Source organism: Garra rufa, chromosome 2 (genome assembly GCF_049309525.1).
Source record: "Garra rufa chromosome 2, GarRuf1.0, whole genome shotgun sequence".
In the NCBI taxonomy this organism is placed as follows: domain Eukaryota; kingdom Metazoa; phylum Chordata; class Actinopteri; order Cypriniformes; family Cyprinidae; genus Garra; species Garra rufa.
Window position 1 is genome coordinate 31,736,804 of NC_133362.1, and position 26,922 is coordinate 31,763,725.

At 36.7% G+C, this 26,922-nt stretch overlaps 1 protein-coding gene across 1 annotated transcript in view; it reads left to right on the top strand.

Moving 5' to 3' along the window:
• kiaa1109 (KIAA1109 ortholog) overlaps positions 1–26,922 on the top strand; it is an 88,227-nt gene that overhangs the window by 27,343 nt on the left and 33,962 nt on the right. The window contains exons 30-58 of the mRNA XM_073834118.1: positions 186–306; positions 388–537; positions 622–743; positions 824–1,008; positions 2,551–2,772; positions 2,858–3,069; positions 3,172–3,323; positions 6,958–7,108; positions 7,238–7,390; positions 8,283–8,523; positions 8,898–9,043; positions 9,136–9,361; positions 11,179–11,343; positions 11,507–11,685; positions 11,788–11,963; positions 15,746–16,461; positions 16,858–17,103; positions 17,199–17,292; positions 19,121–19,171; positions 20,790–20,996; positions 21,082–21,311; positions 21,408–21,637; positions 21,764–21,869; positions 23,385–23,482; positions 23,571–23,756; positions 23,861–24,029; positions 24,113–24,324; positions 24,459–24,657; positions 24,748–24,807. Coding sequence (XP_073690219.1) covers positions 186–306; positions 388–537; positions 622–743; positions 824–1,008; positions 2,551–2,772; positions 2,858–3,069; positions 3,172–3,323; positions 6,958–7,108; positions 7,238–7,390; positions 8,283–8,523; positions 8,898–9,043; positions 9,136–9,361; positions 11,179–11,343; positions 11,507–11,685; positions 11,788–11,963; positions 15,746–16,461; positions 16,858–17,103; positions 17,199–17,292; positions 19,121–19,171; positions 20,790–20,996; positions 21,082–21,311; positions 21,408–21,637; positions 21,764–21,869; positions 23,385–23,482; positions 23,571–23,756; positions 23,861–24,029; positions 24,113–24,324; positions 24,459–24,657; positions 24,748–24,807 — 5,405 coding nt within the window. The remainder of the gene's footprint in view (positions 1–185; positions 307–387; positions 538–621; positions 744–823; positions 1,009–2,550; positions 2,773–2,857; positions 3,070–3,171; positions 3,324–6,957; positions 7,109–7,237; positions 7,391–8,282; positions 8,524–8,897; positions 9,044–9,135; positions 9,362–11,178; positions 11,344–11,506; positions 11,686–11,787; positions 11,964–15,745; positions 16,462–16,857; positions 17,104–17,198; positions 17,293–19,120; positions 19,172–20,789; positions 20,997–21,081; positions 21,312–21,407; positions 21,638–21,763; positions 21,870–23,384; positions 23,483–23,570; positions 23,757–23,860; positions 24,030–24,112; positions 24,325–24,458; positions 24,658–24,747; positions 24,808–26,922) is intronic.

Genomic DNA, 26,922 nt, shown 5'->3' on the forward strand with positions numbered 1-26,922 from the left:
ACTCTCACATCACCCTGCCAGAATTTTGACTCATAGTCTGTTAGCTTTCAGGTCATTTATTTGCTTGTTTACCTTCAGTATGCCTTGCTAAAACAGGAAAGAAAAATGTTCTCGTCAAGCGATTTTAATGTGGTCTTTCATAAGTGTCACAACATTTGTAAAATTCTCTTTGCTGTTTCTTCCAGGTACATCGAGTCGATGGTTCACTTTGCCAGTATTCGCCACCCTGCATCAATCCTGGATGACCTGCATGGGAAAGTGCTTAATGAAGTGTATCAGATCAGCAAATCCACTGTCTCTGAGTCTGTAAGTAATCAATACAACACACAGAGACGTGACGGCACACTTAGACCCTAATGTGATCATGATGAATGTTGCGTTTTCCAGAGCACAGCGAAACCAGAGCACAAAATATCTAAGACAGAGGGAACCACCACCCCTGGGTCTCTGAGCACACCGCATGGACAAACTGACCTGTCAATCAAACCTGACAATGTGAAGATCAAGGGATTGCAAGCTAATGTGACTGTCCCAAAGGTACCTTTTTGTTTGTGTGTATATGAAAGTAAAAAAAATCCTGTCTTGTAAATATTACGGAGGTAACTGTGCATGTGTTTGCAGGTGAACCTCTGTGTACTTCAGGCGTCTGTAGAAGAAGGTTCACCGTCCAATAAGAGTGTCACACATGTCTCTCTTGTGGCCTTGTGTTTTGACCGGATTGCTACTCAGCTGCGCATGAATAGGTAACTGCGAACGTCTCTCCAAATACTTTTATACAATTTTGACCGTTTTTGTGCCCTGACTGTTAATGTGTGGCTTGTAGGGGTATAGTGGAGGAGACAGAAAAGCCCTCTGTTATGATGGAGAAGTTCTCGTCTGCATCTAAGATGGCACCTCAGTCCAGCGGTTCTCTCCGCTCTAATGCTGGGATTGAGAAAGGCAAGGAGATTGCAGCCAGACTCAACATACACCGCATACACAGTCAACTTCGCGGCCTGGAGTCATCAGGTACACACACACACTCAAATTTATATCCATGTATGTTCATTATGCACCTTTGGAGAATACTGTGATATTATACCACATAGAATTACTAATAATGTTTAATTAAATAAAAAAAAAATGTTATTATTATTTTTTTATATATATATATATATATATATATATATATATATATTTATTATTATTATTATTTGTTTATTTTTTTTCTTACCTTTTGAAAATTGTGATTATGTTTGTTAAAATTTTAATTTAATTTTAATTTATTTTATAATTTTTTTACTTCTTGAATGCTTTTTGGAATTGTAATTATGTTTGTTAAATATTTTATTTTATTCCTTGAATGCCTTGATTTGTAATTATGTTTGTTTGTGGAATTGTGATTGTTTGTTTAATATTGAATTGAATTTTTTTTTTTCACAATTTATTATTAATTTTATGTTTTACTTTAATTTTATTTAACTTTATTCAATTAAATTTTATTATTAATTTAATTTATTCCTTGAATGCCTTTTGGAATTATAATTATGTTTATGCAATATTTATTTTCTTTTATTATTTTTATTCCTTGAATGTTTTTTGGAATTGTAATTATGTTTGTTCAATATTTAATGTTTATATTTTACTTTATTTTAATTTTATATTTTATTTTACTTTAATTTAATTAAATTTCTTATTATTTTATTTAATGCCTTTTGGAATTGTAATTAAGTTTGTTCAATATTTATTTTGTTTTGTTTTGTTTTGTTTTGTTTTATTCCTTGAATGTTTTTTGGAATTGTAATTATGTTTGTTCAATATTTATTTTATTTTATTTATTTTTTATTAATTTTATATTTTACTTTAATTTAATTTAAATTTGTATTATTTAATTTTATAATAATTATTTTAATAATTTATTTTATTATTATGACTTGTATATGTTGACTTGGATATGTTCAATATTTATTTTATTTTATTTTATTTTTTTATTTTATTATTCCTTGAATGCCTTTTGGAATTGTAATGATGTTTGTTTAATATTTTATGTAATTATGTTTGTTCAGTGTTTATTTTATTTTATTTATTTTTTATATTTTACTTTAATTTAATTTAAAATTTTATTTTAATTACATTTGATTCAAATTTGTATTATTGCATTTTATTTTATTTCTTGAATGACTTGTGTAATTGTTATTGCAATTGTGTTTGTTCAATATTTATTTTATTTTATTTTTTTATTTCTTGAATGTATTTTGTATGACCTAATATGAGTTTGTATGAGTTGTATGAGTTATTATCTTTGTTAAATATTTTTTTTAATTTTTTTTTTCCTTGAATGCTTTTTGGAATTTTAATTATGTTTGTTCAATATTTTATGTAATTATATTTTTTATTTATTATATTTTATATTTTATTCCTTGAATGCCTTTTGGAATTGTAATTGTGTTTGTTCAATATTTATTTTCTTTTTATTTTTATTTTCTTTTATTTTCTTTTATTTTATTCCTTGAATGCCTTTTGGAATTGGAATTACGTTTGTTCAATATTTATGTTTTTTGTTCGTAACAGACCTTGGATCTTGTGCCATCACTGCCATTCCTTTTGAGAAGTCCAAGGTTCTCTTCAGTTTGGAGGAAACCGATGACTTTGTTTTAGTGGATGAGACTGAGCCCTCTATCTCCACTGACCATGTCCCAGAACACACCCCTGACCACGGTCGCTCTGGTGCCAATCCTGAGAAATGGGGTTGGATTATGTTTGAATGTGGGATTGAGAACCTCACTGTCAAAGGTACTGTACACATGCTGAATTTTTAAATAGCATTAAACATTTGTATTTCAGGAGTGTGAAATGCATGTCTGACTTTTGTCCTCAGGTGGGCGGCAGTCAGGCGCTGTACTTTACAGTGCTTTTGGGGTGATGGGCGGGGCTGACAGCGGCGTCAGGGATGGAGTCTCAAAATCAAACGGCTCTAGTGGCTCTCAGACAGGAAGTGGCTACAGCACTGATGTATCTGATGATAACCTGCCCAATGATGCGCAGAGCCCTTCTTCTGAACCCAACAACAATTCAGACTCTGACGAACAGGTTCTCATATGTTGCTGTTCATGTATAGTTAATAACAATTTGATATCTTTTCTTTGGATCTTTGTTTCTCATATTATTTTTCACTCATGTTTATCTGTGCAGGATGAGGGAGTGGAGTCAGATGATCTGAAAAAAGACCTGCCCCTCTTGCCTCCTCCTCCTGACTCCAGCAGTATGAAGCTTACTATAAAGGAGATCTGGTTCAGCTTTGCTGCACCAACCAACATCCGTTCTCATGCTCCAGCCATGTCAAGGTACACATATAAATGCAAATCAGTTTCATTATCAGTTTCATCTCGATTTTTACATTAATATAAACAAGTTACATTTTACTGAAAGACAAAAATAAAAATATAGCTGTAAGTGATTACCAGGGTTCAAGCACTTTAAGCACATAGGGAAAAAAAAAAAAACATTTAGCAAGCCTGTAACCACCCAAATCACTGATTTTAAAAAAGCTTTTTTTGGCAAATATAGGTAATTTGCCATAGAAATATTAGGGTGTTTAACATTTATGACTGTTATAGTGCCAGCTGATGTCCGATCTCCCTAAATCTTTGCATGCTTGTTTAGCATCACCTGTCACATCTGCTCACTAGGTTTCATGATGTTTTGAGTTTTTCGTTTAGGCTTTATATGCTTTTAGGTATATTTGGACAGGCTCCTTTTCTAAAGAACCTTGTTATAGCTTCCCAAAGGGTAAATTTTAACCTTTTTTGATCATTATTGACCTAGAGAGTCCAGAGAATTGTGCTGCAGTGTTTTAATCCCAGATTAAGATAAAAATTTAGGACTAGTTTGCAAAAGTAGGCTTTTTTTACATTTTCTCAATCATTTAACAAACGGTTTGATTGACAGCAGTGGTTCTAGAGGCCAAGTTGATTGGAATGAGGAGGTCTATGGTATGATATGAATATTTAGACCTTTAGGGGCGTGAGTCAAACAAGCCCACTGCGTTTCATTCCGATCAGAGTGCGTTAACCTTGTCTAATAGGTGCTCAGTTCATCGGCCTATGGCTCCCATGTTTTTTGAGATACGCAAATGTCCTTGTGGCACTTTAGATCAAGACCATGTGTACCGATGTTCATGTTGATGGGACAAACAGCTTTTTTTATGTTCTTGTTCCCTCTTGCAGTTAGTAAAGGCAGCCCTGCCCCTTGTGAATGTTTTGGCGTCCATTTGCGACAGAGTTGAAAGTTCAAGGTTTTTTTGGATAATTATTGATATTCACTCTCCAGAGAATGTTCCTGCACTGGTTTGGTTCCAATTGGGCAAAAAACCTAGGACTAGTTCGCAAAAATATATAATTTCACAGAGACATGTGTTTTGTCCAACGTGAGCCAAGGATTCCAACGACATAAGACACTTAAAGGGATAGTTCACCCAAAAATAAAAATTTGATGTTTATCTGCTTACCCCCAGGGCATCCAAGATGTAGGAGACTGTTTCTTTAGTAGAACACAAACGAAGATTTTTAACTCAAACCGGTGCAGTCTGTTAGTCATTTAATGGCAGTGGATGGGAACTAAACCTTTGAAAGTAAAAAAAAAAACATCCAAATCCAAATTACACCCTGTGGCTCGTGATGATACATTGATGTCCTAAGACACGAAACGATCATTTTTAGCGAGAAACTGAACAGTATTTATGTCATTTTTTACCTTTGATACACAGCAATGTCCAACTCAGCTCAGCATCCAGAGCGTTACATGTGTACGCGCTCTGGCGTAGTATACGCAAACGCCGGAAGGGGAAATCGGTGAAAAGTCAACAGTTTTGGATGAGTTTGCACAAGGAAACATAATCTTTTAGCTTTAAATCGGTTTGAACAATCAGGATTCAGGATAAACGCAAGTAATTACCATTTTGAATAGCCCCTATACCCACAATCTCTGTGCTCTGTGTAAACAATGAGTGTCGTACACACGCGACAGATCGCTTTCGGCGTTTGCGTTTACTACGCCAGAGCATGTACACATGTAACGTGCCAGATGCTGAGCACGCGCCCGGGACAGCTGTTGGACATGGCTGTATATCAAAGGTAAAAAATGATATAAATACTATTTAGTTTCTCGAAAAAAACGATCGTCTCGCGTCATAGGACATCAATGTATCGTCACAAGCCGTAGGGTGTAAATTTGGATTTGTCTGTGCAATTTTTTTTTTTTTTTTTTTTTTTTTTTTTTTTACTTTCAAAGGTTTGGTGCCCATCCACTGCTATTAAATAGATAACAGACTGCAACGGTTTGAGTTAAAAATCTTTGTTTGTGTTTTACTGAAGAAACAAAGTCACCTACATCTTGGATGCCCTGGGGGTAAGCAGATAAACATCAAATTTTCATTTTTGGGTGAACTATCCCTTTAAGCCTGTGACAAACAGGTTTGGAGTTATGAGCAATTTCATACTTTTAATCACTGTAGCGCCCCTCTCAGGCCGATTGGGGTAAGCCATGGTGATGTTGTAGACCAGGGGTGCCCAATACGTCGATCGCGATCTACTGGTCGATCGCAGAGGTGGTGTTGGTAGATCGCACGGCATTAACAATTAGACGTCAAATTGAGTAGACGATCAGCCAATGTATTCTTCATTGCCGATTCTGAATTTTTCAAGCATGAGACGGAGCTATAGACAGCTATACAACTTACTATAGCCCACATACTAATAACAGCTTAGATATGTTATGTAGCCTAATTTGCGCGCATTGGGGAGTCGCTCTCTTAAGGCGGGGTATTAAAATTTATTTTGAATGCACGTGCGCGTATTACTTTTGGTTTCGTTTTAACGGTCGCGCGAAACTCTCGGCGCGCTGAGCGTGCATTCTACAATACAAGAGATAACTTTAACAAAACCATTTGAAAGTGGGAGGACACCAACGGGATTTTGAAAAGCGTGTCTCCAGTGGAAATTACGCCCCTGCGTGAGTGGAACTCGGCAGCTGAGTTATCATCTGAGTGATAACTCAGATGATATGTGTGTATGTGTGTATGCCGCGTTGGACAGTATACTGAGACGGAGACGCCAGAATCGTATCTGACAAATTGTGCGCTGTATGAAGAAATATAGTTTATTTCTTCAAAAGCAGATTGTGAAGACCTTTTATTGTCCACAATCAAAAACCGTCATATCACACACCCCAAATCTGGAACAGAGGTTGGGTGAGAGGAAAGAAAAACGTCCGGTTCCTAATTCAGCGCAGCGCAGTGTTTGTGTCAGGGAGTGATTGACGGCTAAAATCTTAAATATGCATTAAAGGAAATAATGTAAAGCTGAAGTTTAAATGTTATGTAATGTTGGAGAGAACGGCGAACTTGTCGCTGTATCAGCTTACAGCAGTCTGTGCAGTAGTTAGAACGTTTTGTAAAGAAATGAAACCAAGTCGCACCACAACAATTTCTCGCACTCGCACAAATGCTCCCAAATACAATTTGAGGTCGCGCAGATTAAATTTTGGGAGCATATGCGACCAAAACGGTCGCAATTTCGAGCCCTGAATATGGGTTCATGTAGTTATGCAAGCTACACCATCATATAAAGAATTCTCAATATATTCATAAATGAATATATGTTTTGTATTTTTATAGTAGGTAGATCATTTTGACTTCGTCATTTTATAAGTAGCTCACAAGCCAAAAAAGTGTGGGCACCCCTGTTGTAGACAGTGTGAGTACTACCATCCCTCCAAGTTTCAAGTCTCTATGACTTACGGTTTGGTCTGCCCAATCAGTTTTATGTAGCGATTGCTGATCCTTAACCATTTTAACAATTACAATAGTGTTTCAGCGCTACGTGCTTGAACCCCTAATAAAAATATATATTTTGTATGTTTGACTGCAAAGTCTTTGAATTTAGTGGCTAATGAGGTCTATGTTGTTGAATGTGTCTGCAGGCAGTTGAATCTGTTAAGTACTGCGACCCCTGCGGTCGGTGCGTGGCTGGTTCCCATTGACCAGCTGAAGTCTACCCTGGAGAAGCTGGACATGGAGGCCACTCTGCGTGTGTGTGCGGTCATGGGCTGCATAATGACTGAGGCCCTGGAGGTCAGACTTGTTAATACTTACTTACACCATTAGACACCACTGGACTTGTAATGTAATTCAGCAGAACTCTGGACCTAATTTAACTGGCCTAATATTATGTGCATGTGTATGTGTGCTTTAACCCAACAGAAAAAGAGTATTCACATTCCATTTCGCAGCAAGTATAACCGCGTTACAAAGCGTGCCCGATATCTTCACGAGAACCCATCCTGTTTGCTTTGTAATATTCTACATCGCTACCTGCAGCAGGCTGATTACAGCGTCATCGAAGAGGCCACCATGGTAAGTCTGTATGCTTGCATAACAGATACATAACACATTACTACTGTGTTGTTGAATTCTTGATTGGTTGGTTCTCATTCACCATGTTCTGCCGGATTTTACCAGAAATAGCATCCTGGCTTTTTTTTGTAGCAAAGTGAGATTGAACAATGTATTGCAAAAAAAAAAAAATGTAATAGCTTTAGTTTAGGCAGAATAATCATGTAACAGTTGAGGTCAAAAGTTTACATACGCCTTGCAGAATCTGCAAAATGGTGATTATTTTACCAAAATAAGAGGGAGCATACAAAATGCACGTTGTTTTTTATTTAGCACTGACCTGAATAAGATATTTCACATAAATGATGTTTACATATAGTCCACAAGAGAAAATTCAAATTCAAAATAGTTGAATAAAAATAAAAATGACCCTTTTCAATGACTTTTTTTTTTTTTTTTTTTTTGGTTTAGTGATAGTTGTTGATGAGTCCCTTGTTTGTCCTAAACTGTTAAACTGCCTGCTGTTCTTCAGAAAATTCCTTCAGGTCTCAAAAATTTTCAGCATTTTTGTGTATTTAAACCATTTCCAATGATGACTGTATGATTTTAAAATCCATCTTCTCACACTGAGGACAACTAAGCAACTCATATGCCACTATTATAGCGTTTAAATCTTCTGTAATAGTTGCATATGAGTCCCTCAGTTGTCCTCAGTGTGAAAAGATGGATCTCAAAATCATACAGTCATTGTTGGAAAGGGTTCAAATACCCAAAAGGCTGACAACAAAAGAATTTGTTGGATCTGAAGGATTCTTCTGAAGGTAAACTTTTGACATCAACTGTATTTCGCATATGTTGTTCTTAACAGTCTGTCCTTGATTATCCTCTCTAATCTTTTACTTTTCCTTTTCAGAATGATGGACTACCTGCTCTGGTCACCCTAAGGAAAGGTTTGGTGGCGCTTGCTCGTCAGTGGATGAAGTTCATCGTTGTCACACAAGGCTTTAAGGCGGTTGGTTTGCCACGACCCAATCAGCTTCCTAAACCCAAAGAGCAGGACCCCATTGAGTCTGATCAGACACAGGGGCCAGACTGTGGCGCTGCATTGCAGAGTGACACCAGTGCTGATGGAGCCGAGTTTGAGTTTGATGCAGGTAGTTGTCTTAAATACCTTCTACTCAAAGGGATAGCTCACCCAAAAATGAAAATTTTATAATTTGCTCCCAAACCTGTGTGAGTTTCTTTCTCCTGAACACAAAAGAAGATATTTTGAAGAATGTTGGTGACCAGTTACTGGTAGCCATTGACTTCTTGAGTTTTTTTTTCCTTACTATGGAAGTCAGCGGCTACCAGCAACTGTTTGGTTACCATTATTCTTCAAAATATCTTCTTTTGTAAGAAAATACAAGTTTGAAATAACTTATTTATGACAGAATTTTCATTTTTGGGTGAACTGTCACTAACACAACAGATTTAATGTGATTTTTGGCATGTTTATCTTTTTTTGTGTTGTTCATGTACGTTTAAGGTACTGTAAGTGAACATACAATGCTGTTAGAGGGAGTATGTAGTCGTCCTGCTCCTACCGGTAACTCTGCCCCTGTGACTGGAGTCGAGATCATGAGAAAACTGTCCAAATCTCACACACACAGCGAGTCTGCCCTCAAGATCAAGGTTTGTGTGGATCCATTTTGTCAGTACTTAAAAAGTGTATAATAAGTCTGGAAGCTGAATGCTATTATTATTATTATTTTTTTTTTTTTTAGGGTTCCCACCCTTACCAGTCTCTGAGCTATACGAGTGGAGATACAGCAGCTGATTCTCCCGCTCATGTCAGTCGGACAGGGCTGCAGTCCAATCACAGTCCTAGGAAAGAGTCACTATTAAGCTATTTAACAGGAAGCATTCACAGTCTGCACAACCTCCTCGAAGCCACACCCCATCGAGCAAATGAACAAACCACAGCCAAGAACAGCTCCCTGACACGTACAGGTACATGATTTTCTTCATTCGGAGTTTATTGCTTTTGCAATCTAATATTAGACAGGCGAAAATGTGAACTAGGAGGACAAATGCATTTTCGTGATATATGGTTTTCCTGCGAGAGCAGGTTACTAACCCTATTGTGTTTGATTTTTCTTCTTTTCTAGTATTATTTTTCTGGCCAGAAAATATCAGACACCATTAAAGTGCCAAGGCACCATACTGGGTTGGATGATCCCAAATCCCATCCAGTGCTCAGGGGAGCAAATAGATAGCTGTGTGTCACTAGGTGGCGCAATAAAAAGTAAAATTTTATGTTTTTGCTAGTAACTTTAAGTCCATGTAGATGGTAAAGCAAGTAAATTTTTTTCTTTGGTCTTTAAAGGGATAGTTCACCCAAAAATAAAAATTCTGTTATTATTTACTCTTCCTCATGTTGTTCCAAACCCGTAAGACCTTTGTTCATCTTTGTAACACAAATTACTACCTAACTTCTTACTATTTTCCTGGGCCTTGAACGTGTCAGTTGTGTTGCTGTCTATGCAGGGTCGCAAAGCTCTCTGATTTCATATAAAATATCTTGAAAAAAAGGTCTTACTGGTTTAGAACGACATAAAAGTAAGTGCTTAATGACAATTTTTTTTATTTTTGGGTGAACTATTCATCAACTTCCCGTTCAGTACTCAAGATGGTCACCTGTGACTTACAATATAGACTTACAAAATAGACATAAAATTCTGTCCAATGTTAAATATCTATGGTTTTATTAAATAAATGACAAATAAAACACTGTGAACTAATATTTAATCGATTTAATTGCTACAAGTGAATTTAGGCATCACAACATTTTAATGTACTTGAAAAACTTATCAATTTTGTGATTTTATATTAAGATTACATTTAAACAGTTAATAAATTACCTTAGATAACCTTGAATTGATTGTTAGATAAAAGCAAAGGTCATCTTAATGGTAAAATAGGGGAAATGAGCATGCAGAATTAAATATCCAGTATCTGATACCAGTGAATAATTAAAAAAAAAAATCTATAATCACTCAGTATTATTTATTATTTGTTTGAAATATGTATTCATATTTTGAATTTGCTTTTACATTTTCAGTTTTGGTTTTCATTTTAGTTTTAGTAATTTTATGTGCTTGTCATTTTTTTTAGTACTTCAACTTTATTTATTGCTAAATTATTTTCAGATAGTTGCTAAATTGTTTAAATGTAAGTGTTTATGTCTAATATTAATGTTTTATTTCAGCTTTATTTTTTAACAGCACTGTTTCCCAATAACCAATGTACAGTAAAACCAAAAATTATTCAGACACCATATATCATTTTTGATATTTTTTTACTAGTGGGTGCAGGACACTATAGTTCATTAACGTAAGTGAGGATAGCAAAAAAAAAGTACTGTGACAAAACTGTGACACATTATACCCAAAAACTGATATTAATTTGAGACCAAAAAATATTTATATATGACACTTTGACCTGACCATGTTTTGCTTAAGTGTTTTTCTTTAATTATTAATGCAACCTTTTTACCCCACAGACTAAACAAAATGAAGCATTGCTTGGAAATTGGCCAACAAAGTATTGATAGTTGTGTAAATATTGTCATACTAACGGTTGTCTGAATTTTTGGTTGATTGTAGTCCATTACATTCCTTTTTATCTGAGTTCTTGTCATAATTTATTACCATTTTGTAAATTATAGCAAATAAACCTCAGAACTTTTGCGCAGAAAGCACAACTCTCATTTTCTTCATAAAAAGTTCAAATCTAGTTAATTTTAATTGTCTGTTGTTTTGGTTTAGGCAATAGTGTGGGTGCAGACGTGTTAACGGAGCATCCTCTTCTGTCTGAGCCATTTTCCGTCAGCTTCTACAACTGGATGTCAAACGCTGTTGGCAACCGCTCAGGCGGCAACGTCCAAGACTCTCCTCTCAACCGCTCACAACACAACAGCCTGCAGACCGGAGGTGAGCGATTAGTGTAATGACAGATAAATATGAGTAGTCTGTTGACTTTGTGTAAACATGCAGCTATATCTATCCATGTGGCTGTGATTAGAAACTTAATTGTGTACAGTGATTAGAGTGTGTTCATCTGCAATGAAAATCTTCATCTATTCTTTGTATACAGGAGTCCTCCCCACCATTCCTTCTGCATCCGATTTTAACACTGTACTGTCCAGCGATCAGAATACACTGGACACGCACTCTCAGCACACACACTCCCAGCACAGCACGAGTCAGGATGTCCTGCTTGATCAAGATGAGACAAATCTCTGCCCTGCAGCTGTGCAGTTAGCCGACGCACAGGTGTGTGCCCCAGGAATACTTATTATTTTGTTAGCATTCGTTTATGACCATGCATATATTATAGCCCCTCTCATTCTGTTTGTCATGGGATTGTCTGTACAGGTTGTTTTTAAGCCTTTGTTGAGCCACATTGGTATCCAGCCCCAGGATGCTCCTCCACTCAGTTACAAGATGTATTTTGGAGAGCACCTGTCCTTTAGCGGCACTCTTGAGTGTTTGAGGGCTGACATTGTCGACTCTGACACCAGCAAAGAAAGGAAGAACAAACGAGCACACAGGTAACACAGCTTTCCCAATGTATCTTTTGTTTGCTTTTGTCTAGAGATATCCTATAAAGAGTAGGGATGTAACGGTATTGTAAATACCGTCGTACCGCGATAGCAATTTTTTTCGATACTACCATGATCGCATGACTCGATAAAACGATAGGTCTTCTGAGAAAAGTTTGCTCAGGCGAATGGAGCGAACGGGAGGTAGGCGGGAACTACAATTCCCATCAGCCCAGGCGTGGCCATCATCCTTTGCGGTCTGTTGCCCGCCCCCCTTGAACGTCAAGTTCATTTTATTTTCGATATAGCGCCAGATCACAATAGAAGTCATTTAAGGTTATTTTTCCTATAGAACAGGTCTATACATTGTTCTTTTATTAAACAAACTAAATTGCCTTATGTTATCTTGTTTACACGAAGGCATGTCATTTCTGTCTCTACATGGTCGCGCATTTACAATGTCTCTTCCGCGAAAACACGCAGGACTCCATTCATAAAAACGGAATCTACTATAGCGCGGAATGCCACGGAATTCGTTGATTTTTGGATTAATAAATCAAAAGTTGGTCTGTCACTTAATTCAAATCGCGATATGGACTAGTGTCTGTGAAAACTGAAATGCAAAAAGACAGTTTTAATATGAATCCTGCATGTTCCGTTTGCTTCTGTATGTATGAATGGTGGAGACGCGTTTTTTTTTTTTTTTTACTACAAAACATACTGAAGCACGCGTGACGCTCCCGCTAATTTTTGGCATTTGCATCTCACATGAACAGATAAACTCAATCTCCAAAGCTGCTGTGAGTGTCACATTTACCATTTCATTTGAGAAAACTAGCATCATATCATACTGTGCACACAGAAACTTCACGGCAACCTGTCAAAATAAAAGTACGGTTTAACATGAAACAGAACAATATTAGTCTTGTATTACCTTTGTACAGTATAATGTAGGTGTTTATATATTCCTATTTAAATAATTTACATAAAACAATATATATAATAAAAAATAAATATTACGACAAGATTAACCACTTAATTGTAGAAAAAAATACTACAATTATTATTTAAACGTTTTAAACTGAATATAATTTTTCTTCCATGTATTGATTTTAACAGTAAACCTGTTTGTTTGCCAAAAATTAAAAGGGTTTATTTTTCATTTGATTAAAAATAAATAAATGTTTATGCTTTCATTTGATTATCAGAAAAATTAAAACATAAGAATTTCAAAAAAAAAAAAAGATTGTAGAGCCCTATGGTTCAAAATGTTAAAATAGAGAGTTTTGGACTTGTTTTTCCACTGAAATGAATGTTTTCGTTATTACACAAAGTAGGCTAAAGTACTGCGAAAAAAAGTAATGTGGTTACATGGTTTAATAATTTTTTGTTATTAAAATTGAAAAATTGAAGTTCCTGTTTCAAAGTTTACAGATAGATGGCTAATTTGTATGCCATTGATATGTTCAGTGTGCATGTAAACTGTTTAATAAACACTTCTGGCACTTTTTTCGAGTCTCTTCATTAGTTTTGTTTTTCCTGTAAATGATTCAATAAATACCGTACCGTGCCATTCATACCGAGGTATTACCCTACCGTGAAGTTTTGATACCGTTACATCCTTAATAAAGAGTACTTATTTTTTATTAATTGATTGAGTTTCATTTTATGTAAGGATGGGTACTCGGAAAATTTTAATTCTTTCATTAATTCCTCACCCTCATGTCGTTCCAAACCCGTAAGACCTTCGTTCATCTTCGGAACACAAATTAAGATATTTTTGATGAAATGTGAGAGCTTTCTGACCCTCCATAAACAGCAACACATCCATGTTCAAGCCCCAGAAAGGTAGTAAGGACATTGTTAAAATAGTCCATGTGACGTCCGTGATTCAACCATATTTTTATGACGCTACAAGAATACTTGTTGTGTTCAGAGAAAACAAATGCTGCATCAGCAGCACCACACGCATGCATCGTGGCTGACAGGAAGAAAAGAAATTGTTGAATAAAGTCCTTATTTTTGTTTTCTTTGAACACACAGTATTCTCGTAGCTTCATAAAATTAGGGTCGTTCAAACAGGTAACTTATAAGTCTTTTTATATAATTCATTTAAAGTTTGAGCCATGAAATTTGTTGATTCAGAATCACTGGTGACACTGTACGTATATCTTACGTTTATAAACAGCTGGATAAAACATTTTGTTCATTCGGTTGTGGTCTAAGTTGAACTGTTTTAACTTGACACAGTGTCAAAGTGGGACTCGCATGGGTGCAAACATCAAGAGAAAGAGACACAAAGCTTATTTCATAACAGTTGTATTCAAAATTATTCAACCCCACAGAGATGGCAGTACTTTACAAATACAAGCTTTTCTGAAGATCCAGAATTTTATAGTAATTGCATCTATAACAGTTTACTGGCATATTGAAAGTGATACTGTCAATATATAATTTAATAATTTTGAGTTATAGGATTTTTTTTTATAACACAGCCATGTCATAATTATTCAACCCCTATTCAACATAGCTGTTTTTAAGTCGCTTATTTGTATGGTGGGCAACAAAATTGTCTTAAAACACAATTAAGCCTTTAGAAACTCTATTAAAAACAGAATTAGCTGAAGCTGTTACACATACATAAACTTAGCCCATGGATGTGCTGACGTTGAGTTGAGTAGCAAAATGGCAAAGTCAACAGATCACTCTCAGAAGCCATAGAGAAGATTAGTATTACAATAGAAAGTCTAAGGCTACAAGAAGATTTTAAAGACATTAAAAGTAGAAACATAGAAACACAACAGGCAGCCTTATTCCTTAGCTTAAAATATGTTACTATAAAACCATTGAGGCTGTTAAAGAAAAAGCACAGTATCATAATAAATTTGATCAGAGCAACTGAACCTGAAATGTACAGCCAAAGACTTGCACAAAGAATGTTTTATGAAGTGATGTGACCAAATTCAAACTTTTTGGATCTATGGATCAGCGGTATATCTGGTGCAAAAAAGGCAAAGCTTATGAGCAGAAGAATACCATCTCCATCATTCACTCCATCATCAGTAGAAATCATGACCGTATGAAGAACATCATGGATTCTTTGAAGTATCAGGCCATTTTGACAAGGATTGTGATGCCTTTGGTGCAAACTGATGATCAATGGACTTTCCTGCAGGATAGCTATCCCAAGGCATAAATCCAAATCTACTAATGCTTGTGTCAGGGATCAGTCATAGAATGTACTTGAGTGGCCTGTTCAGTCTCCAGATTTAATTCTCATTGAAAATATTTGCTTGAATTTTACGAAAGCAGTCGTTTATCAGCAGCAAAGATTATCAGTGATCTGATAATTGAGCAGAATTGGCCAAGACTGTAGTAGAGAGGTGACAGAAGCTTCTAAGTTCTTCCAAGCAGCGTTTGTTGATGGATTTAAAGAATAAACGATTCTGAGCTAAATTTGACTTTTGGGGGTTGAATAATTTGATAACACAATACAGCCAATTTGAATGTTACATTCTCAGAGTCACTCAAATATGTATTAATAAACTTTCTCTGATAGTGTACTGATGCCTTCGTTGAATTGTTTTCATCAAATTTTGTTCTCCTCAGCAAAATGTCAAGAGGTCAAGGGGGCTGAATAATTTTAATTGCAACTGTATATACCAGTAGTTAACGCATAGTCTAGACAGAACCTGTCCTACCCTGAACCTGGCCTATTTTATTTATTCAGTACTGAAGCAGTCAAAATCTTGCATATTCCTGATTTTATAATGGTATGTTTTTGTGTTCAGGCAGGGCATGGTGAACCTCCCCCCGCTTGATTTCAAGCCTGCCCTGATGATTGAAACGTTCAGTTTGAACGCAGTCATCTTGGAGAAGTGCATGTCAACCCCTCCCTCTGCCAGTGCGCTGTCTTTCCACGAGCTGAGCCGGAGACCCCAGGCCAGTGTGCACTGCCATTTTACCCTCGCTTGTCAAGCGATTCGCCAGCATGTGGATATGGCTCTGGTCCGCCTCATTCACCAGTTCAGCACGATGATCGATGACATCAAAGCCACACAGACTGACATCAAACTCAACCGCTACACTGCCGGCTCCTCTTCCCCCACGCCCACCAAGGCACGGCCGTATCGGGAGTTTCGCTCTTCTGATTTCAGCCGTAGTTCTCGTGGGAGCCTGAATGGAGCTGCTCGACTGGGCACTCAAAAGAGCAAGCGGACTGTGGTCGGGCCCGGACTAGACACGCTGACCAGAAATCGAGAGCCTCGTGGAAGGGGGACGCTGGGACGTTCAGAGCGAAGGACGTCAAAAGTATCGCGGAAAGGTTCACGCGATGTGGCGGACCACATGACTATCCAGATGGATGACTCGGACTCCATTACTGTGTCAGAACAGAGCGAGCCGTCAGCAGAGTGCTGGCAGAATATGTATAAACTTCTTAATTTCTACTCGCTTATATCAGACCCCACAGGCATCCTGGAGAAGAACCAAGATAATGCCCACTCAGGTAAGACTTGCTCTGTTAATTTGAATTCTTTTAATTGACATTTGTTTAAAAAAAGTGAAATAATAAGGTTTTTAAAGGAAAACATTCAAGGATTTTTCTCCATATTGTGGACTTCAGTAAGAGCCAAAAGGTTAAAGGTCCAAATTAAAGTTTTATTGCAGCTTCAAAGGGCTCTACATGATCCCATCCGAGGAATAAGGTCTTGTCTAGCGAAATGAATGGTCATTTTCTAAAAAAAATAAAAATGTATGTACTTTTTAACCACAAATGCTTGTCTTGTTGACCACCAGATATGGACAAAACTCCTGGAATGATCATGGGAAAAATTATTTTTGCATTTGAATGATACAATATTTACTGCTCTTAGCCTAATTTGCCTATTCACTTGTTCTTCAGAGGGTGGACGGAGCCCTGCGGATCCTCCATGTCGATTGGTGTTTGAATCTGAAGGTGAGACGCCCCCAAGTCGACTGGGTCGTAGACGGAGTTTGGTAAGCTCTGAGCCCCAACATGTGACGCTGATCGTGTTTGGCGTTGGCATGGTGAACCGCACGCATCTGGAAGCAGACATTGGAGGACTGACCATGGAGGCGGAGCTTAAGAAAATACATGGCAGTTTTACGCTAAAGGAGAAAATGAAGGGTAAACAAAGCAGCATTTTTAAAAAAATTGGCATTTTACAATATCCTATATACTTAGAAACATCTTATCCTATAATTTCTGTTGTCTTGATGCAGATATTCTCCATCAGAAGATGACTGAGACCTGTGCCTCGGCCCATATCGGATGTGTGAACATTGTGCTTCTGGAAGGAGTCTCACCAGACATACAGTCAGTAACTCATTTTAGCTGTACTACTTATCAACGTCCACTTTTATATAAATCCATTTACCTTGAAGCATCTAGTATCTTTTTCTTTCTTTTTTTTTTTCATAAATATGCTCAATGCAAGTTTCACATGCAAATACCTTAATGTTTTGCTCTGTTTATTTGATCAGTCTGACGTATTGACTTACGGACCAAACAATAACATCACCTGCATGCTTGCCGAATAAAAGTATGAATTTATTTGTAAATAATTGTACTGAATCCAAATTTTTGAATAGTACATTTAAACTTTTTGAACGATAGTGTATTTAAAGACCAGCATGTCACAGATACTTTTTTTTAGAAACTGTGCCGCATTGAGCCTCAAAACCAATCAAACGCGTTTCTGTTGAACTTAGGAATGCATTGGCCAATCAGAGGCACTTAAAAAATTCTCTCATCATAAATAACAAAGTGCATATACGATGTCAATAAAATAATAATTTTGTAGCTTCGGTGATTACAAAGGGAGTTTTTGCATATCGTGCACTAGACTAGACTAACGTCATAACAAAATGCAGACACAAAACGGAAACATTGTATATTGTTTTATATATTGATATTAATAATCATAATTACAATATAAAGCGCAATAATCTACAATAATGATTTTTTTTTTCATAATATTGCATCCCTATGAGCTCCTGTTTTTTACATGTTAATTTAGATACAATTTTAAACAATCTATTGTTATTGACAACAGTTTAAAATATTGATTCAAGTAATTGGGTAAAATTAAGTATTTAAAGACAACATAGTCTGGTTTTTATAATAATAAGGTGATTATAAAAATTACCCTCACTAATGTAAAAAAAATGCCCCTGGAAATCAATTCTACGAGGCAAATATTGCCCCTTAAAGGAGATGTTCACTTCCAGAACAAAAATTTACAAATAATTTACTCACCCCCTTGTCATCTAAGATGTTCATGTTTCAGTTGTAAAAAAAAAAAAAAAAAAAATTAAGGAAAAAAAAATTCAGGAATTCTCTCCATATAATGGACTTCTATGGTTCTCCCGAGTTTGAACTTCCAAAATGCAGTTTAAATGCAGCTTCAAAGTTCTCAAGTCCAGCCAAGGAAGAAGGGTCTTATCTAGAAACGATCGGTTTTTTTCTAAAACATGATTACAATTTATATACTTTTGAACTACAAATGCTTGCACTAGCTCTGCAATGCGCATGTGTGTCTTCACACATTACGTAATCGCGTTGGAAAAGTCACACGTGGTTAGCTCTTTGATTGTTTCACTAGGTAAGACCATTTTTTTTACTCAGCTGGGATCATTTAGAGCTCATGGAAACTGCATTTATACTGCATTTTCGAAGTTCAAATTCAGGGGCACCATAGAAGTCCATTATATGGGGAGAAATCCTAAAAAAAAAAACATAATTTCTTTACGACTGGAGAAAAAAAGACATGAACATCTTGGATGACAAGGGGGTGAGTAAATTATCTGTAAATTTTTGTTCTGGAATTGAACTTCTCCTTTAATAGAAAAGTTCCTTACTGACTCTGTAATGTACTTAAAATGCACTTTACTCCTAGCATACTCTCTGCGATTTATCATATTTTAAAGTTGTTTTAAAGTCATTCTTAGATCTGTTTTTTTCTAATGTTCTCACTTTCCACAACTCTTTTTAAGAGTACAAATTTATCACAGCATATGTGACAGTTTTGAAATGTTTTCTCTGTGGATAACTTTCCCCCTCTTCTACCTTCCTGCTCTCTACTCTTCTCTTTTTTCTCTATCTGTCATCTTTTTGTTGTTTTTTCTGCCTTTCTCACTGGCAGACTAGAGGATTTTCCAACCTCACCTACCAGCACAACCAAGCAGGAATTCCTGTATGTCTTAAGTTTCCTCAGTAACGTAGTCCAGTCCTCCATGACCATCTCCATAATATTTGTATATCACAGTCCCTTACATATGTCAAATATATGCCATATCCGTTCACTCTCACTAATCCAAATTCTCTAATGCTCCAAATCCCTCTCATATAAATGGTTCATATAAAAAGCATTATATAGTGTCTTTCAACAGTGATCAGTGAAATCCTAACATCCTCATGACACTAGCTGTACGGTCCAATTTACTTCATTAATGCATTTTTCCATTGGCAAGCACAGCCAAGCTTTTGACTATTGGCATTAAAGGGATAGTTCATAAATCAAAAATTTCAAATTCTGTCATTACTTACTCACCCTCATGTCGTTCCAAACCCGTAAGACCTTTATTCATCTTCAGAACACAAATTAAGATATTTTTGATGGAATCCAAGAACTTTCTGACTGTCCATAAACAGCAAAGCTCTTGATTTTAATCAAAACTATCTTCATTTGTGTTCCGAAGATGAACAATGGTCTTACGTGGAACAACATTAGGGTGAGTTATTAATGACAGAATTTTCTTTTTTTGGTGAACCATCCCTTTAAGTCCACTTTACAGGTTATTCTGACCAAGAGCCACCCACTTTCATGTTTCTTTTTTCGAAAATATGGATGATGCTTTGTTTATAGCTACCAGTCTTATTTTTCCCCATCATATTTTCATCAACAGTATGATTTATTAAAATATTTTCATTGTTATTTTCACCATGATGTGCATAGCCCTGCCCCCTCAGTTAATCAATTAATCCTTTTACTAAGCTTTCCAGTACTAGAAAGGAAAAAAATGGCGAAAGTGCCTATCCCTTCATGTTAGGGTAAAAGATTTCCCAGTGCAGTTTTCATGAATAATTTTGGTTCTGCTTTTACTCTCCATTGAAGTGAACGTTGATCTGAAATCATTGATAAAATTTTGGATAAAAAACGATCTTTAATTTAATGGCAAAGTAGTCTTCAAGAACAGCAGAAAATATGTGAAGACTTTTTTCCCTGTTCTTCCAAACATAATAAGTAAGGAGTGTTTCAGACTCAACTCAAAACAGAAAGTAGATTATAAAGTTCTTCTAGTGGTAATTGAGTTTATGTTCTACTATATGCCTCTGAATATATTTTAAATACTTGATGCTTCTGTCCTGGCAAAAGTTGTCAAATCCAATGATTAGTTTCATCTCAAAGGTGCTCATTGCAGCAGCTTGGTGCCTAAACACAATCTAGGTTCCCGGTGCACCCTGACTCTTGGATGTTGCATATCCATCAAGCAATCCGATTGAATCTTGGCATTTTGGCAAGTGTTTACCAATACTGTGTGTAGTATGAATCAGATGGACAGTGCAGGGTCATGGCATCAGGGCCTGAAACTCTCCATTTCATCTTTTCTGTTAATCTATCTAGATCTCTCTTTACAGTTCCCACATCTACAAGGCCTCGTTTCCAGTCTCATGAACATTTCATTTGTACAGTTCTCCCAGTATCCGTCTGTACATATTTCACAGACATTTTATGTTACTGCTCAATATTACATCCAAGCTGTGATATCAAAGGAAGCACTTGTAGTAAATTCCTTTTGTTTGTGTGTTAGGACGGTGGTGAAGTGTAACATCGCAAAGTCCCAGGCTTTATATAGCGCACAGCGTGGGCTGAAGACCAATAACGCTGCCGTATTTAAAGTGGGTGCCATCTTCATCAACATCCCGCAACACCCTGCAACGCTGCACAGCATGATGGTCCGCAGCTCCCACCAGCTATCAAAACAGATTTCAGACCTCATCCGTCAGCCCTCCAACATGTGAGGGAAACCTCTGCACTTTCTTTTCATAAGTTTTAATGATTTTTTTTTTTGCCCATATTAAATTAAAATCTGTTTATATCAGCCCACCGCCCAACCGCGAAGACACGCCTACTCCACAGCCATCCGAAGTGAGTGTCAATCAAACTCCGGTGGAGGCCAATGAGTTTCCTCAGCTGCCTGAAGGATTGGAGAAGAAGCCAATCGTGTTGAAATTCAGCGCTATGTTGGATGGGATCACTATTGGTGCTGCCCTATTGCCCTCTCTCAAAGCAGAATACAAGATGGGTCGTATGAAGAGCCATGGTATGACAGGTACCCACAATTCTATGAAATTTTTTTATTATTATTATTTCAAGCCACCCTGCAACAATTACAATGATTTAACACTTTGGTGTTTACCTCTCATAGGTGCTCAGACGAGGTTCACTTTTGAACTACCCAATCATAAGCTGTGTTTCCAGTCGAAAGTTTCCCCTGTGGATGTGTCGGCCATGCCTCCCACTGCCAGCCTGAATCTGCCTCCTGTCACCATGTCAGGACAGTACATCATACAGGAGCACGAGGGCCACAGCGACACTGCCTGGGCCCCAGAATACAGCAACTATCTTCAGGGAAATTACTTGCGCTGTGTAGCTGAGGTGTGCCATTATTATTGCAATGAGACATTGGAGTAAATGTGGTGCTTGATTATTAGATTATCAAGCTTGTTTTAACAGATTTATGGAAGTGTTTCAAATGCATTATACTGGTTTCTTCATTTTTAGATTGGATCTTTTGAACACAACTTGACCACAGATTTGCTCAACCATCTAGTCTTCCTTCAGAAGGTCTTCATGAAGGAGGTCAATGAGGTCATCCAGAAGGTGTCAGGTATGTGTGATGGAGAACAAATAGAATAAATGGATGAGCTTTTGATCTATCTATCTATCTATGTTTTGCTTTGTTTTGCTGTCATTAGGAGTGGGCGATATGACTAAACTTATATCACAATATTGAATCATTTTATTTCACGGTGACAATATATATCACATTATAGTTATTTTTGCTTTAAAATAAGGTTTCATAATTCTTTTTACCTGTGTCAATATCACAAAAAGCTAATACCTGCCTGAATTATATATATATATATATATATATATATATATATATATATATATAAAACCTCAGGCTCACTTAAGACAAATGAACAGTCAGCGATTTAAAAAAACCCCAATAATAAATAAACTAATTACAAGCAATAGGACAACAAAACTACAAATGCTACATACATTATGCAAAGTAATCAAATGTATAAAACACTGCATATTCTTTACTATGTAAATTAAATATATATTTTTTCTTATTAAAGTTACAAGAGTTTAGTTTTAGTTACTTGAACTTGACTTTTTGAAACTTAATTTAATTTTTTGAAAATATTGTCTCATTCTAGTAAATCGAATATCTGTATTTTGTTTCATCTTGTAAACTAAACGCACACCCATAGTGTCTGTGAGCTTGATATAGCTCATATGTTTCCAAGTGTATGATATTGCTTTCATTCTTCAGGTCAATTATATATTCATGAAAAAAAATTGCTTTGAATAAGGAAATCAGTAACTTTGCCATAGTATATGTTCAAAATGTTAACATTGCCACAGTCATTGCATGCTGTGCATGTGCTGCACTTTGTTAGTACTGTTTTGTTTTATTAATTTATTTATTAGAATTTAAAAGAAGATAATGATATTGTTTAGTGAGATCTCTGATTTTAGTCCTTGAAAACCAAAAAAGTAGTACTTGAAAAGTCCTTGAAAGTCCTGGAATTTCATTTTGCAGTTTCTGTACAAACCCTACAAAAGAGCAGTGAGAGAGTTTCTATCGTTTGTTCTTTGATTAACATAAATGAAAAAAAAAAACAGCAGGAATATTAGACTGTGTTTTCTTTCTCAGCTGTTTGCTTTCACTTAAGACCTTAATTAATGTGTTATCTACAAAACTTGCTAAGACAGACTTTTTGACACATACGAGTGTGTCTATTTAACCGTTTAAGGCCTATAAAGCGTCAAAAATAACACTGTTCATTACTTCATTACTATGACCGTATGCGCATATAACGAAATAAATTCTCTTTCGCTGCTTATTGCATTTTAACGGCTTAAAATCACTTATTTTTAAACTGAAATTCCTAAAAACGTGTGCGAATTATGCGTTTTCGTGACGAGGTAGCATAGTAATGTCACATAAGCATGTAACCGCTATAGAGACGATAGTCAGAAATCTCTATCAGTTGACAAATTTCTACCAAAGTAACGGAAATTTTGCCCACCCTTAGCTATCATTTGATTTTTTTTTACTTGACTTAGCGTGATTTCACACCAGCTGATTGAAATGTGTTTGTGTCTGTAGGAGGGGAACAGCCAATCCCACTGTGGAATGAACATGATGTGTCAACAGATGGTGACAAACCTAAAATCCTGCTTTATTCTATAAATCTGACATTTAAGGTTTGTCCCTCCTTAAATTTTGTGTTTATTTATTCTGGTGAATCTTGCTGACTTTTTAAACTTCTTCAATATGCCTTTTCTGTCGTAGGGGATTCAAATGACGGCTACCACTCCCTCTATGAGGGCGGTGCGCTTTGAGACAGGCTGGATTGAGCTTGAACTGTCCAATCGGGTTCAGTGCAAGACTACTCCCACTGGAAGTAACTACCTGAAGCTCTTTGGGAAATGTCAAGTGGATCTCAATTTGGCTCTAGGGCAAATTGTCAAACATCAGGTAGTAGAAACATAAAAAACACTGTCATTGCTCTCATTAACCTTTACTGTAGATTTTCATAGTTTGATAGTTATTTACTATTGTCATGACACTGTCTCTTGCAGGTGTATGAGGAGGCGGGGTCAGATTTCCACCAGGTGGCGTATTTCCGAACTCGAATCGGTTTACGCAATGCTCTTCAAGAGGAGATCAGTAGCAGCTCTGACAAAGAGGCTGTCCTGATCACACTCAACCGTCCTATCGTTTTTGCTCAGCCAGTAGCATTTGACAGAGGTCAGTCCACACCTAGCCTTTTGTTTTCATACATATCCATTGGTGGATTTTATGGTTTGTAATTGTGTATTTGTATGTTGCAGCTGTTCTGTTCTGGCTAAACTATAAGGCTGCCTATGATAACTGGAAGGAACAGCGCTTGGCTCTCAACTCGGATATTCATATGGCCACCAAAGAGGTGGTAGACAAACTGCCAGCCATACAGCAGACCAGCGTCCAGGCCTTCAGCACTCTGTTCCTACAGCTCACTGTGAATGACCTGGGTATCTGCTTGCCCATCACCAGCTCCACACAGGTGGATCCTTACTGATACACAATTAATTTCTTTATATATCTTTTTAATGTTTAAACTCATCAGATTGGTGCCTTTAACTACGGATCAGAACGATGGATGTTAAATCTTTGTCTCGTCTTTCTACTTTACATTAGGCCAATCACACTATTGATTTTGACACTGGCTCAGCACTGGTGTTAACCATCGAGAGTACGCTAATCACAGCCTGCTCCTCCGAATCTTTGGTCAGCAAAGGCCATTTCAAGAACTTTTGCATTCGATTTGCTGAGGGTTTTGAGACAACTTGGGATGACTGGAAACCTGAGATCAGAGGGGAACTGGTGATGAATGCCTGTGAGTAACACTCAATGTTAACTTGGTTGTGTCTGTATTTGGCCCCATAATGCTTCCCTGATTCTTTAAATACTAAATGTGACTTTCCAGGTGTTGTCCCTGATGGTACTTATGAGGTTTGCTCCAGAACGACAGGCCAGGCCTCTGCAGGTATGAGCAAAACAGTGTTCTTCAGTATTTTGAGTAAATGAGCAATATCACAGGAGCAGTGTGATACGGCTGTATATCAGCACGGCTCTGATTTGGCCGTAGGCTACAAGTGTGATATTGCACATTTTATAACAGTTCGATAGCACAAGTGTGTAGATAAAAAAGAGACAACAACGGAGTGTCTTTAAAAACCCTCTTCTGTGCAAAGTACTAATTTCCGCCATGGATTCAAATCTCAGTTTGACAGTTTAACAGCTGAGCCCAAGCCCCTTTTACTACTTCGGAAAAGTCACTTTAGAACTAGTAATGAAGGAACATTGAGTTGCTTCATTAAAAGCTGATTGTGTTACTGTATTAAAAGCTCACTGTATTATGCAGAGTCGAGTATGAGAGAGATAGACTGAGCGAGTGTGGTTACCTGCATCTGATACAGCATTCATTCTTCAGCTTAATTCAACTTCTATTATTTATATCAAATATTATTTATTGAATAGCAATATTTAATAGCTTAAAACAACCGTCATCATAAAAGTTGCTAGGCAATTCAGTCAAAAGTACAAAGGCAGTGGATATACAGCATTAGTTATATAAAAAATATTTTGCCTTGGAACAAATAATTAGATTAATGAGACCAAATATTGCCTGTTAGGTTTACCAAAAACGAATTATATCTCATGTTTAACCACTATAGAGACATCAGAGCCAGCTGCAAATTCCAGAAGATCTGGCCAAGGTAAGGCTGCTCTCGGCGGGTTCATGAGCGTTGAACAGCCGCTGATGCCCTGAAGCTCACATCTCCAAAAAAGTCTAAGCAAATTTTCAAATACACATTATCTTTATTAACAAACCGCATATTTGAAGTCTAAACAACTGCATTCTCGCCTAAAAAAACTCTTAAAACTACATTCCGTGTCACAAAAACCATATTATTTATATAATTATGGTGGATTTGGGCACTCGCTGTGAGGAATACTGTAGGCATTGTGAAACAGTTAGAGTTCTGTTATCACTAGAGTATTGCATGCCTGAAAAAGGCTGTCAGCCAATCGTATCCGAGAACCAGAAAGAACAGTTGTATAAAATGGTATGTTAAATTAGAAAAAAAAAATAAACTATATAAAAACACTGAAATGTTTGGGGTCGGTAAGAGTTTAAATCTTTTACCAAGGTTTTGTTTATTTAATCAAAAATACAGTAACAACAGTAATATTGTGAAATATTGTTAATTTCATTTTTTTTTTTTTGTTGAAAATGTCATTTATTTCTATGAAGGCAAAGCTGAATTTTTAAAAGGCATTACTTCTGCTTAATGTTTTTCTGTCACTTGATGGTGATGGGTGTGTGTTCTCTGCTCTGTCTCCTAAAATCCACCACCAGCTCCTTAGTCTTATCGATATTGAGTGAGAGGTGGTTCTCCTGACACCATTTGGTCAGGGTGCTCACCTCCTCTCTGTAGGCAGTCTCATCATTGTCAGTGATCAGGCCTATCACCGTTGTGTCGTCAGCAAATTTGACGATGACATTGGAGCTGTGTGTGGCTGTGCAGTCATGTGTGTACAGGGAGTACAGGAGTGGACTGAGAACGCAGCCCTGAGGAGCACCAGTGTTGAGGGTCAGCAGAGATGAAGTTATGCTGCCCATTCTGACCACCTGTTTTCCAGGATCCAGCTACACAGTGATCTGTTTAGTCCTAGAGCCTGTAGCTTCGCGACAAGTGTGGCAGGCACTATGGTGTTAAATGCTGAGCTATAGTCCACAAACAGCACTCTCACATAAGTGTTTTTATTTTCCAGGTGGGAGAGAGCAGTGTGTAGGGTGAAAGCAATAGCAGTCATGAAACATGTATGCATGTTTCATACGGATTACTTAATTTGACAATATTTGTTTTCTGTATGAATTGGTTCATTTTAAAGTTTATGTAAATAGATTTTCATGTCTGTAAGACAAGTATACGCAGAGTTTTGAATTTTCTTGCACAAGTTCAAAAAGACGGAGACAGCAGAAAGCACATCCTGTTTGCTTTAATTATTTTACAAAAGTGCAACGTTACGTTGTTATTGTGGGTACACACAAATAATCGCAGAGTCTTTACAAATTCGATGAGATTGTAGATGT